General features: G+C 51.0%; 4 protein-coding genes across 4 annotated transcripts; 2 read left to right on the top strand and 2 right to left on the bottom strand.

The window, feature by feature from the left end:
* Window positions 1-616: 616 nt before the first annotated feature.
* Window positions 617-4,553, top strand: BJX68DRAFT_174973 (glutamate dehydrogenase (NAD(+))). The gene is made up of 3 exons (XM_071037111.1): window positions 617-1,186; window positions 1,254-4,253; window positions 4,308-4,553. The coding sequence occupies exons 1-2, from the start codon at window positions 865-867 to the stop codon at window positions 4,139-4,141; spliced, it is 3,210 nt and encodes a 1,069-aa protein (XP_070894455.1). The 5' UTR covers window positions 617-864; the 3' UTR covers window positions 4,142-4,253; window positions 4,308-4,553.
* Window positions 4,554-4,670: 117 nt separating this feature from the next.
* On the bottom strand, window positions 4,671-7,124 carry BJX68DRAFT_271273 (putative mitochondrial respiratory complex I chaperone (Cia84); the record flags this gene model as incomplete). Its single annotated transcript, XM_071046914.1, has 2 exons — window positions 4,671-4,848; window positions 4,915-7,124. 2 exons carry the CDS (start codon window positions 7,122-7,124, stop codon window positions 4,671-4,673), a joined length of 2,388 nt encoding a protein of 795 aa, XP_070894454.1.
* A 191-nt stretch (window positions 7,125-7,315) lies between these two features.
* BJX68DRAFT_258201 (transcriptional regulator of RNA polII, SAGA, subunit-domain-containing protein) lies at window positions 7,316-15,997 on the top strand (the record flags this gene model as incomplete). The annotated part of the gene is made up of 11 exons (XM_071043493.1): window positions 7,316-7,891; window positions 8,671-8,718; window positions 8,803-10,503; window positions 10,935-12,266; window positions 12,340-12,709; window positions 12,796-13,815; window positions 13,864-14,025; window positions 14,499-14,726; window positions 14,824-15,098; window positions 15,176-15,284; window positions 15,351-15,997. 11 exons carry the CDS (start codon window positions 7,316-7,318, stop codon window positions 15,995-15,997), a joined length of 6,468 nt encoding a protein of 2,155 aa, XP_070894453.1.
* Window positions 15,998-16,919: 922 nt separating this feature from the next.
* On the bottom strand, window positions 16,920-19,934 carry BJX68DRAFT_258200 (U4/U6-U5 snRNP complex subunit PRP6; the record flags this gene model as incomplete). The annotated part of the gene is made up of 2 exons (XM_071043492.1): window positions 16,920-17,066; window positions 17,148-19,934. The coding sequence occupies 2 exons, from the start codon at window positions 19,932-19,934 to the stop codon at window positions 16,920-16,922; spliced, it is 2,934 nt and encodes a 977-aa protein (XP_070894452.1).
* Window positions 19,935-20,070: the final 136 nt, after the last annotated feature.

Below are 20,070 nucleotides of genomic sequence, written 5' to 3'. Positions count from 1 at the left end.
TAAGGGGAATGTAGCAGGATGGGTTAGAAAGAGGACGCTCATCACAGGTGTACTCTATGGTCATTGTTGGAGGGGAGGAGAGCTCGGCGAAGCATGGAAGAAACTGATGCAATGATGGCAACTACTAATACTCCGGGCATCCAGCTGCGCTGCATCAAAAATGTCACTTGAAGAAAGAAAACGTGGAGCTAGCGCCCCCCAAGGTATCATCTGCGATCAGCAGGAATTATTGAGGTCGAGACTCGCCTCCCGGGCCGGCCGCTATGGTGCCTGAGGTGGCTGATCGCGCATAGCACCGGGAAAGAAGCAAATCTTTGTAAAGCTGATACACGACCCGTATCAATGTATACTCCGTAGTCTGGAACCATGACTCTGATCTGAACCAGACAGCCTGTCCGGAGCTATATAAAGAGTCCACCGCTGCTCTGCATTGACCGTGTCTGTCTGAATAATGATAATCAGTTCTACTCTTCCCTCAAAGCCACTGCACAAGTAAGACCTTTCCTTGGGACTTGTCACGTTTGAACACTTCCCCAATAAGCTTCGACCCATTCTTTCGTCATTGCCCTGGACCATCTTTGAGTTATTCTGGGCCATTGCTTTGAGCCTTGAGGTAGGTCCCGGCATCCCTTGTTGGCAGCTGTGACTCAGCTCCTCACCGTTTATCTCTTTATCTCTGGAGCTCCGTGTTCCTTGCGCCTTCTGTGTATCCTTCTTATCGTCCCCCGCTAGCTTGCCCATTCTATTTTCTTGACTTATACCTCCCCAGCGCCGCTCTTTGCTTACTTCTTTGCCAGTAATCAACAGCCCTCTTTCTTTTTTATCAAACATACTGCACACAGTCACCCGCACATCTCCCTCGCCATGGTGTCTCCCGCCCAGTCAGATCCACCGCTTCCTGATGTGCATATCAACGGCAATAGCAGCAATCAGCTGCCCGTTCGCCCTGCACCTAAACTATTTGGCAGTAATGATGGCGCCTCATCAGGTGCTGGCACTCCAATTGGCTTTCAGAGACAACCGCACAACAAGATTCTCGACAATGTAGCAGGGTCAAGTGTTCGGCTTCCGTCCCCTCAGCCGACTCATCTGGCCATTCCGGGCAGCCCTCACCGAATTCTGTCCGAGGAGGACCCCGGTTACATAGCTGCAAAGTTCGAGGGCAAAGAGCATCAGATGGAGCAAGGTGAGCTTTCCTCTCCGTATCAAGCATCAGGAGTTTGTAATACTAATGTTATGATGTGTGCAATTAGTTATGGATCAATTAGAAAAGAAGGGGTTTATTCCCGCAGAGTTCGTCGTGGGAGAAACAGAATGGTTCTATAACCAGCTCGGTATCGATGATACATACTTCCAGACGGAGACCGTTGAAGCCATTGTGACACAAATCCTCTCTTTATACGCTGCCAAGGTCGCAGCCTATGCGCGCGACGATAAAAAGCTCGAAATCCGGTTAGACAAGGAAGCAGAAGATCATGCTGTCTATATCGACACCAGCAAGCCTGGGTTCTCCAGTGTTGACGGCCCACGCTACGAACAGAGAATTGACAAGAAATACGTCGACGGTTCAACACGTGAAAACAGCTATCGCGTTGAGACCTTCCGCTCTCCCACTCCAGTTCCTGGCGATGATGGCCAGCAGCTACGTTGCTACTTCGTGTACAAGTGCCAATTCGTCAACCCTAACCCTGATCCCAACGAGACAAACATTGAAGTTATTGGCGAGAAGAGGTTCTTGCAAAAGGCAACGGCCAACACCAAGGCTGTCTACCAGGAGATCATCAGCAATGCCGTTTCTCGGGCCGGTCCCGTTATTGAGATGTTTGAGATTGAGAAATCTCGCGAAAAGCGTCTTGTCATTGCCTACCGCCAAGGCTCTGCAATGGGCTTGTTCAGCGCCCTCTCTGACCTTTATCACTACTACCGCCTCACGAGCTCGCGAAAGTACTTGGAGAACTTTTCAAACGGCATCACCGTCATCTCGCTCTACCTCCGTCCCCTGAAGAACGCGGAGATTGCTGCTAAGTATCCTCCCATCGAGGCTGCCATCCATCAAATCATCAAGGAAGTCTCTCTTCTGTACTGCGTTCCGCAGAACAGATTCCAGCATCACTTCGCCAGCGGACGTCTTAGCTTGCAAGAAACCATCTATGCCCACTGCGCGTGGGTCTTTGTGCAGCAGTTCTTGAACCGTCTTGGTTCAGAATATACCTCTCTCACCGACCTCTTGGATTCAAACAATAGTGCCCACGCAGAGTTGCTGTCGAAGATCAAGAAGAGGTTGCGCACGGAGACTTTCACCTCCGACTATATAGCGGAGATTGTTAACAAGTATCCTAACCTGATCCACAAACTTTATCTGGATTTCGCCAACACCCACTACGTCCAAACCCGTGGCCCGGCGGAGGATGACTTCCTCCCGACACTGAGCTACCTGCGTCTTCAAGTCGACCAAGTTCTGGACGGACGGCAGCTGAAACAACTCATTTCCAGCACGGCCGCCAATGAGCATGACGAAATGGTTATGAGTGCTTTCCGTGTCTTCAATGCGTCGATTCTCAAGACCAACTTCTTCACACCAACTAAGGTGGCTCTGAGCTTCCGGCTTAACCCGGCCTTCCTTCCAGAACATGAGTACCCTCAGCGACTATATGGAATGTTCTTGGTCATCAGCTCTGAATTCCGTGGATTCCATCTCCGCTTCCGAGACATTGCTCGAGGTGGTATCCGTATCGTGAAGAGCAGAAACAAGGAAGCATACAGTATCAACGCCCGTTCATTGTTTGACGAAAACTACAATCTCGCCAATACACAACAGCGGAAGAACAAGGATATTCCCGAAGGCGGAGCCAAGGGTGTCATCCTTCTTGACGTCAACCACCAGGACAAAGCTCGTGTTGCTTTCGAAAAATATATCGACAGTATTCTAGACCTTCTGCTGCCTCCTGTTAGCCCCGGAATCAAGGACCCTATTGTCGATCTATACGGCAAAGATGAGATTCTCTTCATGGGCCCTGATGAGAACACCGCCGAATTGGTTGACTGGGCTACTGAACATGCCCGGAACCGCGGCGCCCCTTGGTGGAAGTCCTTCTTCACAGGCAAGAGTCCCCGTCTAGGTGGTATCCCACACGATACGTATGGTATGACCACCTTGTCCGTCCGCCAGTATGTTCTTGGAATCTACCGCAAACTCAAGATTGATCCCTCTACAATCCGCAAGCTGCAGACTGGTGGGCCCGACGGCGACCTCGGCTCGAACGAAATTCTCCTGGCTAATGAGAAATACACTGCCATCGTCGATGGATCGGGTGTCATCGTCGACCCTCAGGGGTTGGACCGTGATGAGCTCGTGCGCCTGGCCAAGAAGCGGGTGACCATCTCTGAATTTGACGTGACGAAGCTCTCACCTGAAGGCTACCGCGTCTTGGTTGATGAAAGCAATGTTCAACTGCCCAGCGGCGAAGTCGTTCATAACGGTATGGTCTTCCGCAACTTGTTCCATCTCCGTAACGATTCGGCCTACGACACCTTTGTTCCCTGCGGTGGACGTCCCGAATCAATTGACCTTTCTACTGTTGGAAAGCTCATCAAAGACGGCAAATCCACCATCCCTTACATTGTTGAGGGCGCCAATCTGTTCATCACTCAGGACAGCAAGCTCCGCCTCGAGAAGGCCGGGTGCATACTTTTCAAAGATGCCTCTGCCAACAAGGGTGGTGTGACTTCTTCGTCTTTGGAGGTCTTGGCCTCGCTATCTTTCGATGACCAAGGATTCGTGGAGAATATGTGTGTCGGGGAAGACGGTAGCGCTCCTGCGTTTTATGGCGAGTACGTGAAGCAGGTCCAGGAAGTCATCAAGGAGAACGCCACGCTCGAATTCGAAGCAATTTGGCGCGAGCACGAGCAGACCGGCCTTCCCCGCAGCGTGCTCAGCGACAGGCTTAGTTTGGCTATCACACAGCTCGACGAAGAGCTGCAGAAGACAGAGCTTTGGGACAATGTGGATCTTCGCCGCTCTGTCCTTAACGATGCTCTGCCCAAATTGCTACTCGACAAGATTGGTCTAGATACGATTCTCGAGCGGGTAAGATTCCTGTTTCATACATACATTCTGATTAAGGACGAGACCACAGACTAACAGCGAGATAGGTTCCTGAGAGCTATCTACGAGCTATCTTCGGCAGTCACCTTGCCAGTCGCTTCGTGTACGAGTACGGTAGTGGCCCAAGCCAATTCTCATTCTTCAACTTGTGAGTTACCTTGACTATAACTACCCCTGTGATCATCTTCTAACATGATTGCAGCATGACCAAACGACTTGCACAGTCCCAAGCATAGATCTGTTTAGACAGTCGCGGAATGAGGACCACTCTGTCCCATATGCATCTTTGATTCCCACAGTAATAGTTTACATTTTGCAGCGTTACAAGTATTGCTTAGTATGAGGTTACCTTTTTGTTCAGTTGCAGGGATACAGAAAAGCGAAGAGGTACAATCTTAATAGATATTTCGATATGAATCTTTGTGTTAATTTTATAAGCGTCCGGGGTAACTCCTTCGAAGCGTTCATATATATTTATTGATACACACGGTCATCCTATCATACGATATCCAATCGTGGTGGTCGAGCAATGGATGAAATACAGATGATCCCCCCAGGCAATGAATCAGAGGAACCTAGAAAGCCACTCGGTCCCAGGTAATTCGATCCTTTGCCCTTCCTCGTGCTCTGTACGCTCGAGGCCTTCGAGCTGTTTCCAGAAATTGGGATGCCTCTCTTTCGCCCATTTCTCCACTTCGTCTTTCCAGTACTGATACGGAATTGCGTTGTAGAGGAGGCCAATTCTAGGTTCGTGTTAGGAAATTTCTGATCTTTTCTTGTTATAAGCAAGAGGAAGGAAGGGTACTCACGAGGTAGGCGTCGGCTCATGCCCCGTGACATCAGCCATAGCATCGAGCGCCTTGGTTGCGAGATCAAACTCGCATTGTGCTGCAAGGGCCTCAACGTACGCCATGTAAAGTCGTCGGTCGACGGAGACGTCGAGCTTTTTGAGTTTCTCCATCATCTTGATAGCCTCCTGGGCGCCCGTGGCGTGTTTCTCACAGACCTTGAAGAAGAATGAGATGGTGCGATGCGAAGGGCCATCCTCGGTCTGTAAAATCTCGCGGAAGATAGCCATGCTCTTCTCGGCCTTGTCGCATTCCGCGTACGCGAGCATGAGCCAGTTCAGCAGGCGGATGTTGAGGTCGACTTCGGTGTCGAGTTTGAGCATGTTGTGGACGAGTTCGAGGTGTTTGACGTCTTGGGTTCGGGCAATACCTTGGAAGCAGCGGGCGTATGTATCTGGTTTGGGTCGCTGGGAGAAGTTTTCGGCTTGGCGCATGTGGCCGAAGACGAGGAAGGCGAGGTCGCTGCGTTCGCGCTTGTAAAACGAGGTCATGATCTCCGTACGTTTGGCGACACCGGTTTCTGGGAAGGCAAGTTGGAGGAGGTTGTATGCGTTCCAGGCTTGGTCGCTATCTTGAGTGGTGTCTAGGATGAAGTTTGCTAGTGCATTGCGCACTTTGGCTCGTTCTTCGGACTCGTAAGAGCCCAGCCGGGGGCGAAGCAGTTCAGAGACACCTTCCCAGTCATGGCGGTAAACTAGCAGGTGTGTCAATGCGGCGAGCGTGCCAGCCTCTAGGCGCACGTTCTTCTCGAATAGCGGGTCAAGGAAGGATGAGACGTGATCGAATATAGCATCATCCTGCCCTGACCAGCAGAGCATCGTGATGAGTTTATTCATCAAGTGGAGGTTTCCGGGCGCTGTATTGTCCAAGTCCTCAAGCTCCCCTAGAGACTGCAACGCTTGATCAACATCACCGGCCTGGATACGTGACTCCAGCAGTAAGAGTTGGGTCTGGGAGTCAGGTATAAGGTCCCATGCGGAAGCCAAATCCGCGAAACCCGATGCCAGCGTAGGGTTCTTGGTGGAGTTGGCATACTCTACCAGATCATTGACGCAGGCAATGGTAAGAGATTTCATCACGTCAGGATTTTCTGCCGCTAACAGTTCCACATTTTTGGCAATATATGATGCATCTTTTCCGTGAGCGGCATCCCAGAGCAATCTAATCCCGATAGTCTGCGGAATATGGGCAGTGTCCAGAGATTCAAAAAGAGGCTCTAATCCGGCGGTACTGAAGTTCATGACAGCATACTTCAGAATGGCAAGCTTGGTTGACAAATTGGGCTCCTGGCCTTTAGACAAAGGGCATTCGTAGACTGCTTTAGCTGCGGGGAGGAGATCTTGTCCAACGAGAAGCTTGACCAAGTCTTCCTGTGAGGTGGAATCAAAGGTGAGGCCGTTTTCATCGGATTTTTCGGCAATCCGTCTGATCTGACGGCTATCGTTCTCGATCGCAAAACCTCTCATTACCGTGAGCCACGGCGAAGGACTAATCTTGCGTAATCGGTACCAGAATGTCTCAACAGTGTGCCGTGCCTCTTCGGGGTTACCATTGAGGGCCTGTATATCTATATAAGTAAGAAGCGTGTTTCGATTGATTCGGTTTCGGCCGGATCCGTGGTCTTCGCAAAGCTCATGGAACGCGTAACGCGCGACCTTGCGGACAATCTCGCGCGCATCGGGTAGGCAAGTAGCTTCCGATAGAACATAGAGCATGTTTTCCAAGCTTTCTGTAGAAAAGACCCTGTGCCAGTCCTCCGATTCCAACTCCTCTTCGTGAGCTCGCAAGTGTTTCCATGTCGTGCTGAGCAAACGCGCCTGGAAATGCGTTATTACTCCCGGCTCTCCCGCGCGTGTTTCAAAGAAGTCTTGGAAAGCCTTTGCTAAAATATCATTTCCCGGCCCTCTGCTCTGATCCGTCAACGATCTCAGGAGATCCGTCATCGGTTTCAAGCCGATTTCAGATGGCAATGTTGCAGGCGGCGGCCCCTTGGGAGGTGCGATGTTGAAGGCAAAGAGCCCACGACGCTGAACATACGAAGGGCCGGACGTTGCTCTTCGAGATCGATACGTCCGGACAGTGTGCAGAGATCTATGGGGGCATCGCGGCGAGGAAAGCGGCTCATTGTTGAGGATCGCTCGAAAGACACTTCGTGTGAGTCGGGATTGCATGTTGGCCTGTCGCTGCCGGTATAGTGTCAATTACCTCAAATGTTGAAGGGCGAAATGGTAAGCGGTAACAGTTTCAATGCATTTGACAAGACAAAGTGCACGAAACTAGGTTGAGAGAGGGGAGCTGTGTCGCGCTGGGACTCTACTCGAGTTGGGTCTTGAATTATTTTGCTTTAAAGTCAAATTAAGTCATGCGGAGGTCTCTGCAAGTCCAAGTCTTGGCACTCCAAAAAGAATTCCGATTGATCTCCATCAACTTTCACCATCAACCCCCGTCTGCCGGAGAACCAGAAGCCCAGTCGGCACAATGTCATTTTATCTATCTTCTTTTGCCTCGTTACGGCCCATTTCAACGGCTGTTCGATCGGCCTGCCGCTTCAATTCAACAACAACCGGTGCTGCTACAACTGCCGCCTCACATGGCTCGCTACCACAACACAAAACGAAATACAGTAATCCCAGATCCTACTGATAAGACGTATAAATGTCAGGAGCCATCTACTAATTTCTCTGAAATTCTAGGCAACCAAAACAGAAGCGCAAGAATTCGGGCAGTCACCAGAGATCGCTCCAAATTCAAAGAAGAGCAGAGGGTGCAACAGGAGGGTCGTGCTATGGAACGCTTTGCATATCGCCCCTTCCAGCCCGGTGACATCTATTCTCCTCACGATCTCAGCCCCGCCGAGCAGAAGAAGTGGAAGAGAACTCAGGCCCCGGCCACAGACGTCTTTGATGCCCTCAATCTCAACCCGTTAGATCAATACAAGGTACGACTTCCGGTGTATAGTATAATAAGTTTGAAGCCGGCGGATATCGGCTAATCCTTACCTCGCAGAATTTCTCCATGATGACCGAATACATGACTCATATGGGTCGCATCAAGCATAGGAATGTGACTGGTCTGCGCGCCGTCAACCAACGCAAGCTGGGAAAGGCAATCCGAAGAGCCGTCGGCCTGGGTCTCATGCCGAGTGTGCACGGTCATCCGGAAATTCTAGCACAAACAGTGAGATATAAGCTGGAAAGGGGTTTCTATGGAAAGGAGTGAAGAGGCGCTGTGACATCAAAGCAAACTATAATTCTTGTCTATTTCGTGTTTTCCCTGTCTTTTCTGTCTCGTTATCGTGTGATGAATGCTGGCATCAACAGGGAGCAATGTACTATATCATACCAACCGTGTCCCCGGCGTAGGGCTTGATTCTGAATCATGTATTTTATCCAATATGATAGATTCAAGTATAGTGCCGATGCAGTATGCCAATCCTTCGTTTACTTCAGATATTCCAGCCTGGCTGTGCAACATCACGATGGCGATCCACCAGGCGCCGAGCGGGTAAACAGAGCTGTCCCCTAGCCTCTCCCTCTTCCCCGCTCCATCAATCTGTTGCTTCTCAATTGTCCTCACTCAACCTTGTGTCTAGTTAGCCTGGTCATGGCAATCACAAACGGTCAGTCTTATCTTATTTGACTCGCTTTTCTTCGATTGTCGCTAAGATACATCCCAGAATCGATCTGGGCCGCCAGCCCGTCCACTGCGCGGGGTCAGCCCACCCAGCTCTCCTCCGATGCGAAAGGTGAACGCCTCGCATATGCGGTATGTCAGATTTCGTTGTGTAGCTACTCATACTCTCCATCTCTATAACACATTGGGTTAATCAAATGGGCTTCCTGTCCGTAGTCGAATAAATCCATCTTCGTACGTTCGATTGACGACCCGGCAGTCGCACGGCAATACACCGAACACAAAACACAGACCACAGTCGCCCGGTTCGCCCCGTCTGGATTCTATGTCGCTAGTGGAGATGCTAGTGGTATAGTCCGAGTCTGGGACTGTGTCGGCGATGGACTTACAAAGGGCGAATACAGCATTGTTAATGGCCGGATCAACGACATTGCTTGGGACGGCGATTCTCAGCGCATCATCGCCGTCGGAGATGGAAAGCAAAGATACGGGCATTGCATTACCTGGGATAGCGGAAACACTGTCGGCGAGATTCGCGGCCATACTCAGCCCATCAATACTGTTTCGATTCGTCAACAACGACCATTGCGCGCTGCCGCGGCTGGTGATGACATGAACATGGTCTTTTATCACGGAGCGCCGTTTAAATTTAACAACGGCATTCGTGACAAGCATACTAACTACATATATGGCGTTGGCTTCAGCCCCGATGGCTCGACATTAGTCAGTGTCGGTGCCGACAGAAAGATCTGGTTGTATGACGGCAAGACTGGGGAGGCTAAAGGTCAAATTGGAGAAGGCGAGCACAAAGGAAGCATCCTCGCTGTTTCGTGGTCCAAAGACTCACGCAAGTTCGTCACAGCAAGTGCGGATAAGACCGTCAAGATATGGGACGTGGAAGCTGGAAAGGCCATTCAGAACTGGTATATTGGTGGCGAAGGAAGTACAAACGTTCGGGATCAGCAGGTTGGCGTGGTCTGGCCCCCAGGCAGGAGCGACAACTTGCTCATTAGTTTGTCACTAAGCGGTGACCTGAATTACCTTGTTGAAGGCACACCAGAGCCAAGACAAGTCGTCCACGGCCATCAAAAGAACATCACATCTTTGACCACATTTGGCTCGGGTGGAGATGAAACACTATGGACTGGAAGCTTCGATGGAAGCGTGTGCAGTTGGAATGTTCCAAAGGGAACCGCGGAGGACATTGAAGGAGATCGTCACCCTTCCTACATCGCAGGTCTCGCACCAACCCAGGAAGGCACAGGGAGAATATACAGTGTTGGATGGGATGACACTATTCGTTCGATCGACGTCGGAGCCAAAACTTACACCGGCACTTCGTCAAAGTTGTCTGGACAGCCCAAGGCCATTGCCGCTGGAAACGCAACTGTCTTGGTGGCGACGCCCGAAACGGTTGAGATTCACAAAGACGGTCAAAAAGTAGGAGATTTCAAGGCGGACTCTGTCACTGCTGTGGCTTCGCATGGCAACATAGCAGCGATCGGACGCGAAGACGCCACAGTCCAGATTTGCGACATCTCGGGGTCCACATTGACACCAAAGAGGGATATCAAGGGATCCCAAGACCCCGTGTCTGTCCTTGCTTTCTCACCGGATGGCTCCAATATTGCTATCGGCGACTCGCGCGGTCGTGTGCTTGTGTACAAAGTTGCCGACGGCAGCTTGGTGGTTGACCGTTGGACAGCACACACGTCTCGAATCACCTCCATTGCATGGAACAGCAATGGCACCCACGTTGCCAGCGGTGGCTTGGACACAAATATATTCGTTTGGAGCTTGACAACACCAGGGGACTGGCTGCAGGTGTCACATGCCCACAAGGAGGGAGTCAACGGTGTCGCATGGATTGCTGGCGGCTCCAAAATTGCCTCTGCTGGTGTGGATGCAGCGGTCAAGGTGTGGCAGGTCGAGGGATTGAGATAGACAAGCTCGGATACCTCCGTATAGAGTATTCGTAGTGTACTAGCCGATGATTATCATTTTCCTTTTTTGTTATTAGTGCGTGTACTAAAAAGGAACCTCCCGTGGCAATAGGAGCATAACAATGCTGATGGTGATGATCAAAGCTTCGGCCATGTCATCTCGCAGTTTCACTCGCAACGTCTCCGCTTCCGACGGCACGATTTATCCGGTTGCGTATACGGGACGAAGCAAATATGAGATGAGGCCATGTCTGCGTTTGGGGACTCGTCGACCGGCTCACAGCAATTTCTCCGCTCTCAAAAGGTAAGTTGCTCTTGAGCGCCCTACCTGACGCAGCTACCCACGACCAGCCTCCCACGCGGGAGTAGTATCGAATCAGTTCTGACCGCAAATTATTATCTCAGCTACGCCAGACGTCTTTTATCCTCCCCAAAACCGGCCAGCGCCTGAGAGGCCTCGTACACCTCCGGAGTTCGCGCCCCGAGCCTAACGGCCATGCAGACAATGAAGAACGACGTGGACTTTTGTCTGGAGAGCTTCAACTGGGACCAGAGGGCCTTTCGTCCCGCGTGAAAGGGAAATTCTCCGGTCAATGGCTTGCGTTGCGAAAGTTCGTCTCTTCGGAACTGGGTATCGGCGTTCTGAAATGCAGCCTGGCCTATCTGCTTGGGTCTTTACCCACCTTTGTTCCACTACTCGCTGCGTTTCTTGGCCATCAGGATAGCAAGCATATGGTGGCCACCATAACGGTTTACTTTCACCCGGCCAGGTCACAGGGAAGTATGATTAAAGCGCTAGTATGTGCGCTTCTCGCCTTCCTCTATACGACATTCGTTTCGGTCACGAGCATGTTCGTTTCGATGTTCTTCCAGGATACCCTCGGCCTGATTCCGCTTGGGCATGCAGTTGTTCTCATTGTTTTCTGCGGAGGTGGGTTGGGTTTCATTGGGTGGACAAAACAGAGATTGGGCGATCCGCTCGTCAATGTTGCATGCTCGTTGGCGTCGCTCTCGACTATAAGCGTCTTGACGAAGGAAGGTGCAGTCCAGGCCGGGGATTTATCCTTTGCAAAGATATCTCAAGTGCTGAAAATGATTCTCATGGGTGTCACGGCAACTGTGACTGTCTCGTTCCTGATATTCCCCATCTCTGCGCGGAAGAAATTACGAGCCAATCTCACAGAAGTCACCGAGGCAATGGCATCAATGCTTGCCCTTATCACGGAGGGCTTTTTGAGTGGGTCAGAAGAGGAGTTTCAGGCCGCAGAATTCTTGGATGCAGCTGCACGGCATAAGATGGCTTATAGCCAACTTGATTTCCTTGTCAAAGAGGCAAAGCTCGAACACTACGTGAGAGGAACCGAGAAGGAATACAGGCTGGAAAAGCACCTTGTACGATGGGTACAGGATATAACGCACAATATGGGCGGATTGCGCAGTGCTGCTTCCTTGCAGTTCCAGCTCCTGAAACAGAGCAAACCCGCGGATTTTATGCAAAGTCCAAACGCTTCCTTTTATGGCTCTCTTGATTCCCACAGACCAATGAGCCCTTGGTCGTTACCTGAGGATCGATCTCATCTTGAACCAATTGACGAGAGGCCGGAAGAAGAGCTTTCAGAACCTGAAACTGTTCGGCCGGTCTTGAGCCGGGTACAGACTTCTGAATCGGGAGCGGCACCCAACCTGCTTCCTGCCGATATATTCGCCATCTTTATAGACCATCTAGGGCCCTCTATGGTAAGTCAGTTTTTACAAAGTGAATGGACACATTGCTAATGACCAGTAGCGAGCCCTTGCTTTTACGTTAAAGGGGATATTCAATGAGATCCCTTTTACTCCAGCTCCGGATCATAAGGTTTCCATTGACAGCAGATTTTGCACGAGTCTCGACCGCGCGCTTGAGCTCTATCGTGAATCTCGAGAAGAAGCGTTGAAAACTATATACCGACGGAAGGAAATACTTAAAATCAAAAACCTCGAGTTCGAAGCCGATCTTGAGGAGGTTGCCGCGAGCTGTGGGCATTTTAGTTTCTCATTGCTCGAGTTCGGCGAACAATTGAAAGAACTGCTCGCAATTCTTGATGAATTGCAACTCGAATCTGAAGAACGGCCGCATGGTCGGTCGTGGAACTGGCTGAGGTTCTGGCGTAAAGGAGAATCAGAGCGGAAACGGTTCTCTAGTGAGTTGAATTGTATTGCGTTATGCTTGAATCCAGCTTTTATTGACCGAACACAGATCAACCGTTAATCAACTCAAACCCAAGAGGCATCATTACTCCTCCGCTGGGTAGCACTGAATATCTCCAAACAACCTCGAGCAAGTCCCCTAGGAGTGCCAGATTCGGGTATCGACTGTGGAAATCACTCGGCGTGTTTCGACGCGACGATACTAAGTTTGCGATCAAGGTCGGCGCTGGTGCAGCACTTTACGCCTTGCCATCCTTCATCTCATCGACTAGACCGATCTACTCTCACTGGCGAGGAGAATGGGGTCTGCTCTCCTACATGTTGGTCTGTTCCATGACTATCGGCTCATCTAACACAACTGGGTCCGCGCGTTTCCTTGGTACATGCCTCGGCGCGGGATGTGCTATATTGTCTTGGTATATCACTAGCGGGAATGCATACGCTCTTGCGTTCGTTGGTCTAATCATGTCAACTTGGACCGCCTACATTATCATCGTCAAACGCCAAGGTCCGATGGGGCGCTTCATTATGCTTACATACAATCTTTCTGTCTTGTATGCCTACTCACTCACTCAGAAAGATGGTCAGGACGATCTAGACGAAGGAGGGGACGACCCGGTGATTACCCAGATCGCTCTCCATCGAGTTGTAGCTGTGTTCTCAGGCTGCATCTGGGGTGTGATCATCACAAGGTTGATCTGGCCGATCAGTGCACGCAAGAGGCTAAAGGACGGGCTTGCCCTGTTGTGGCTTCGAATGAGCCTTATCTGGAAGTCTGGTCCATTATCTGCAACTTACGATTTGAAACAACCGACGGAATTCATGACTGCTAGGGATAAACTCGAGGTTGAACGATATATATCCCATTTGGAGTCCCTTCAAGCCTCTGCCCGCTCTGAATTCCAGCTCAAGCAAGCTTTCCCGGATGCCGCTTACACCAACCTTCTTGCGCGCACGCGGAGCATGGTCAATAGCTTCGTCGCAATGAATCTAGAATTGGTCAAGAATATGACGGCGTCGGAGGGGGAGCTTGCTATCCTTGACTATACGGTGCGAGAGCGCCGGCATTTGTCCTCTCGCATCAGTCACCTATTGTCTTGTAAGTACTCTATATTTATTGCACGTAATCATCTAACCAAGTCCTCAGTTATGGCCTCTTCCATGAAGTTGGGGTATCCGCTGAACGATAATTTGCCCAACGTTGAGCATGCGCGAGATCGACTACTTGCGCGTCTTTTCCACTACCGCAAGGACTTGGAAGCGTCTAGATCGTCCACGGATGAAGATTATGCGCTGCTATATGCATACGGTATGTATTTCTAAGGCCGTGCTTTGGGCTTCCGTCTGACCTGATCAATAGTGCTCGTGACGGGGCAGCTATCGAAAGAAATCGAGGGAATCTCCGAAGAAATCGGGCGGCTGTTTGGGGTGCTAGACGAGGAAGCAGTCAAACTATATGCGTAGTAAAAATACAAAATATATTCGCGTAGTTGTGGTGACTCGAGTCTGAAAGTATAAAATCAGTTGGCGGGGGAGCTCGTCCGCTTCGCTTTGGCAGTCACAGTCGAGCAGCAGGTTGGAACTCCTTCCATCAACTCGCCCAACTCCGGCCATCCACCCGCCGCCCTTTCCATCGTGGTTCCATCCATTTGAACATTCATTCATTAGATACTGCGTTTTGCCCATCGGATTCCGCATTTTCGGCACCTCTTCTCCTTCATGAAGGTGTAATACACCTCCGTCCCGGCTTCGCGCAGCCTGTCGCGCCTCCGCGAACCCCAGCCCCAACCATGCAGATTGACCCTGCGGCACTGAGTCGAACAGACTCTGCGTCTGCCGCACTCTCTTCATCCAAAAATACGGCTCCCAGTTCTTCAACAACTCAGAAATCCACTAAAGCCCTGATATCCGTCCCGCGACTGGATTTGGAGCCTATCTACACGGAGCTGAAAGCCGCTATTGGCGACAAGTGGACTGAGTACAAGCAAGCTACCTCTGGCTTTCTATTAGGTATGTGCCGCCGAGTTGACGCTGGCTTGGCTTGTTCATACCGTTGCTTGTCGCACTTTTCATTGTTCACTAACGGGCTTCTGCACTCGTCGTACAGGAGAATTGAACCAAGATGAACTCGCATCACGGATCGACTCGATAATATGCGCCGACCCGAAAACCGAACATCTTCACAATAACTTTGTCTGCGCGATCATTGGGAACCTCACGCGGGATCTTCCCGACCATGGCGTTGCAAGTTGGGTCTCCGCGAACGACAAGCCCTCCGTGGTGTCAAAACCGACCTCTGGAGATGCCGCAGAACAGCGACTCAAGACCGAGGTCATGCAGTTGCCTCCTAGAGATCGCCGGCGGATCAAGGGAATTCCAGAGGTATGCTTCAAACGAGACACAGCGCTATATATCCCCGCACGAACTCGAATATAGGTTAACAGCCTGCTCCTACCTAGCGTGACCCGCACGAGACGATACCCAGTGAATTGGAGGAATACCACCTGGCTAAACAGGTCAGGGTGCCCAACCAAGTCCCCGCAAGCGCGGGTGGCTTGAATATGACTAGTAAGTTCTATAAACCGCACGCGGTGGTTTCGCGAATGGGGGCTTACCACTTCGGCTGCCCTTTAGATTGGGAGTTGGAAGTACGAAAACGATATGAACAGTCGCTCGCCCAAGAAACCGGCGAATTTCCTGATGCCGAATCGATACACGCGCGGATGGTCCCCATATGCTACGAAGAGTCTGTCGTAAACGGCGCGGGCGTCGCATGCGCCGAGTTCATGGCGATTGCAACTGAAACGTTTGTTAAGGAGGTTCTTTCGGTCGTATTCTCCCGGACAAGATCGAACGGCCCGTCCGGTACTATAAACGGTATGATGAAACGGTCGTACAAACAGCAACTGGAGAGAGAAGAACTAGCTTTCACTCGGGGAGAAATCGCCAAAGACAGCGCGACTGGTTTGCTTCCCGTCGAGGCCAAGGAAGCTAGTACTCGCAGCGCACTTGGAGTCAGGGATCTTCGATTGTCGTTAGAAATCGGAAGTGGAGTCTTGAGCCATATGCCGTTAATCGTGGATCAGATCATGGGAGGCTATCTTGAAGACGAACTAGAAGCCGACAAACAAGAGCGTGTTGACCTAGAAGACAGAAGGCCCGTGGGCTACGTCGATGAAATGGACCTTGATGAAGCAGATATAGGCTTCGAAGGTGCCACATCGAGCGACCAAGACCAACTGGACGCATTGCTAGACGAGTGTCTCTCGATGGCCGCCTAGGGCTTTTCTTCGTCACTCGCGACATCATTTCTTTTCATTGACAGCATTCTGATCATTGTTGCCATTCACCTCTATTCCTCAATCAACTCCGACATTTGGCCCATCAAAGCATATGGCCATTCTTTGCAGCATCTCTGTTCGGGAAGGGTTAAAAGGCGTCCTGGGAGTATTGGATAGCCACTGACGGTGTGGTATTATCGCTTATTGCATTCTGGCTCCGGAGTTTGATATTGGCTTTTCTACTTTTCCTACCTATCATAAACCCGACCCAACTCCATTTCATACATCATCATCACTTCCACTTCCCGCCTACTTCAGGCACTTAGTGAGAGAGGCGGAAAAACACAACCAACAGCAGCGAGGATGCGATATTCACCGATTTCATCCCCATGGCCTGCTTGAGCCATTATAGTTCTATCATGACGGGCCCAAGCAGCCCAGCACAGCACTTTAACGGCCAGAACGTCTGGCTAAGTTGTGATTGATTAGCTAGTCTTCTGTGGCTTGTCCTACTTCTCCTGATATTTTCAGTACTATATATAGGGATGGCTTTTCTTGGTTGTGTTATTTTAGCCAACTATAGAGCTGATAAGTTAGTGACCAACATGGCATGTCCGCTTGACGTCTCGCTCGTTCACAGTTACAGAAATTTCTGCATTGAGTAATGGTGGTAGTAGTAGCCTTGAATAATATGGTAGTTATAAACGCGGACGGAGCCGATAAATCTTATGTCTCGAAGGGATGCTCCCACCCAAGCGTTCAATCAAGTTCTCTCGCTTATTTCCTACTCCAAACGCCTGTCCTGGGCCGTAAAGCATAAGATCTAGTGAAAATGGTATGATACTATACATGCAAGGAATAGGCCGGATTGATTAGTGTCTTTTCCATTCAGAAGAAGCACCAGGAAACCATGTCCATGCCCTCATTGAGAGAGATTGTCTGCAACCAACTTGAGGATCTCCTCGGTCGATTTATAAGCATTAGCTGGATCTTTGGCAATGGATTGCCAGAGTTCGCCGTGTTTAGGTTCCGATAAGATGCATTTCGAGATGACGTCGGCTCGTTTTTCCTGTGAGCGGACCGTCGTTAGAGAAGGGCTGTCTTTTGGGAGAAAAGAGAAGGTGAGGGGGAGGGGGAGATAACAACGTACATCAGTGCCATGCTGTAACAAGAACTTATAATACCAGGCCCAGGCATCGCCGAGGTCACTATTTGAGACAATGGCCTTCTCGAACCAGGTCATGGCCTTTTCGAGGCGCCGTTCGCCCCAGAAGATTCGCGCCACCGTGATAAATAATAACGGATCATTCTCGACTTTCTTGATCGCTTCTAAGCTTCGGGCTTTGCGTTGGGCCCGCGGTTCAAGGTACCAAATGCTTTCACTCCAAAGCAAACCGGACGAAGGGACTTCCTGGAGTGCTCTTGCCATTAAAACCTTGGCTTGTGGGATGTTGTTCGCGCGCCGTTCAACGCGGACGCTCTCCGTCCAAAGCTCGGGGCTGTTTGGAACTGCTAGACGAGCTCTATCAAGGACAGAACGGGCACGGACTACTGCACCAGCTTTTTCTTCCAATCTTGAGGCTAGAAGCCAGAGCGGGACGGATTTGGAGCATGCGCGGGTACCTGTGCCGTAAGCCTCTCGGGCCTGTGGGACCTTGTTTTGCGACTCGTAGATTTGACCCTTCATCATCCAAAGCTTGTCAGCCTTGGGGTACACCTGGAGGCCTTGGTTTACGAGATCTAGCGCCTCGTTGATGTTTCCTAGTTGTCGTTCAAACGCGACACTCTTGATCCAAACGCGATCGGTTCCTGCCTCGCGTCGAGCTGTTGCAAGAAGTTCTCGAGCTTGGTCTGTTTGCTGTGCATCCGCCTCTAGTTTGACGGCAGCCAGCCAGATATCTTCGTTGTTGGGGTTCTGGTTGAATGCACGGCCAAGCACACGCCGCGCGTCATCGATTTCTCCAGACTGCCACTTCTCCTTTGCAAGCTGCAGCCAGAGCTCTTCGCTTTGTGGGCAAGCTTCAACAGCTTTCTCGAGAACCTGCCATAACGCTTCCTTGGTTCCGTGGTTACGCTCAAGATCCGCGGCGGCAACCCAGATTGATTTCCGGTTAACAAAGACGCGCAAAGCATATGCATAGATGGCCCTCGCTGTCTCGTATTTTCCTTTGGCAATACTAGCCTTGGCATCATCCATCCAGATATCTTTCCGGTCGTCATCCTCGTCGAGTCCCCACCCGAGCGTCTCGCGGATAATCGCACCACATGTGAGAACTGCTCCTTCTTCCTCACACTTCTCTGCTTCAGCAATCCACTCCTCTCGTTTAAGCATGGCATTCTCTCGTGCAAGTGATTGAATAGCTCTCTTCATCACATTCACCTTGTTGAAGGTTCCCATTTGTTCTTGGAGTCTAGAAGCAGCAATCCAGATCTCGTGGCTTGTTGGAACAGCTTTACGTGCAGCGTTCAGGACCTTCTGTGCATTTTCAGGGGTTTCCAAGCGCGCAAGGGCCAGCCATAATTCAACGGAGAGGGGTATCATCTCAACCGCCTTAGCCAGCAAGAGGCGCGCATCGGCAGGATCCTCCTCCAGGTTAACAGCCTCCTTCCAAATCGTGACGGACTGAGGAATATGCAGGATAGCCTGTCTAAGAACGTTTTTCTTTGCCCGCGGCTCTGTTTCGAGCCTCATAGCTTCAATCCAGAGTCGGGTAGATCGATCGTTGTTCTTGATTGCGTTCGCAGCAATGACTTTAGCATTGTGTCCTTCGTTGAGTCGAATGTTCTCAAGCCAAGCATCTTCACTCTTCGGGCATAGATCACATCCTTTTGCCAGGATATTTCGTGCAGTGACAATCTTCCCCGCGAGCTCTTCCAGTCGGGCGAGAGCAATCCAACCAGGGGCATGTTTGGGATTCGTCCTAGTCACCGATTCCAGCAACACACGCACACGCTTGATGTCTCCAACTTCGATTTCACCCGCCTTGAGTTCCGATTGTGTTAGACTCGTGAGATATCCTTTGGGATCAATACTAGTCGCACTCCCCGACGTAGTGTCGCCGGAGGATCCCATGGCTGCCTGGTCCAGTTTGACCTGAAGCACCTTGTCACGAGCAGCACTAATATTGGCGAAATTCGTTATCATCCCATCTGCGCCATCGGCCGCACGGCCATCTGTCTGAGAACCATCATCGGCAACCGTGGTGTCAAACTGGGAGGAGTCTCTGGCGCTCGCAAGCACACTATCGGGCACGGCGTAAAAGCGCTGTTGCATTCGTAGGTTTTGTTTCGTTCGTCTGTTTTTGCCGGTAAGATCTCCGACCTCCGGCAGATTCGCCCATTCGTCTTCAGATACCGAGGCGAGCGAGCGCTTCAAGTCGGCAAACTGCTGCTGGATTTTCGGGTTCTTTCGTTCGTAGTCTTCTCGCTCCTGTCGTTCTCGAGCTTCCCTAGAGGTGGAGAAGGAATCAAGTCGGTCATCTATCCAGAAAACCGGGGCTAAACCCGATGAACAAATCACTCCCTGACTGGGACTGGGTTGCGGGTTTACTAACCTTCTCACTTTTCGCCGTCTGTCCATCTTCTCGTCTACCTCCTTGTATATGCGGTCCGCCTCATCATCTTCCTGGTCGAACTGGCCGTATGCGAATAGTCCGACTTCGTTGTCCGGGTCCTGGAACCGCTCGTCGTCCTCCTCCTCTGCAGGCTTTTCATCCCCCTTTCCCTTCTCTCGCGATGCGCCATATGCTGTCGGAGGTGCTGCCCCGAGCAACTGTGCTCTTTTCGCAAGCGCAGCCTGGATCTGCTCTGGGGTCGGCCCTTCGCGAGCTGGTCCAAGATCCGAGCGAGTAGTAAAACCAGTGGCGCCACGACCAAGACCAGCAACGTAATTCTCGGGCGCAGGTTGGCTGAGAAAATCCTTTCGTCCGGATGCCATGTTGAAAATTTGATGGCTTGACTCTGGGGTCGAGCTTGATGGCGAAGCTTGGACGGTTCTGTTGACCAAAAGGGCATGGCCCGCAAAATAATAGTTCCGCTCCGATTATCTTATCGCTCTTGGAGCTTCCATCAAG

The sequence above is a fragment of the Aspergillus pseudodeflectus genome, assembly GCF_044049435.1.
Source record: "Aspergillus pseudodeflectus strain CBS 756.74 chromosome Unknown BJX68scaffold_59, whole genome shotgun sequence".
Classification (NCBI taxonomy): domain Eukaryota; kingdom Fungi; phylum Ascomycota; class Eurotiomycetes; order Eurotiales; family Aspergillaceae; genus Aspergillus; species Aspergillus pseudodeflectus.
The sequence above is the reverse complement of the archived record's forward strand: the minus strand, read 5'-3'. Positions and strand labels throughout refer to the sequence as shown.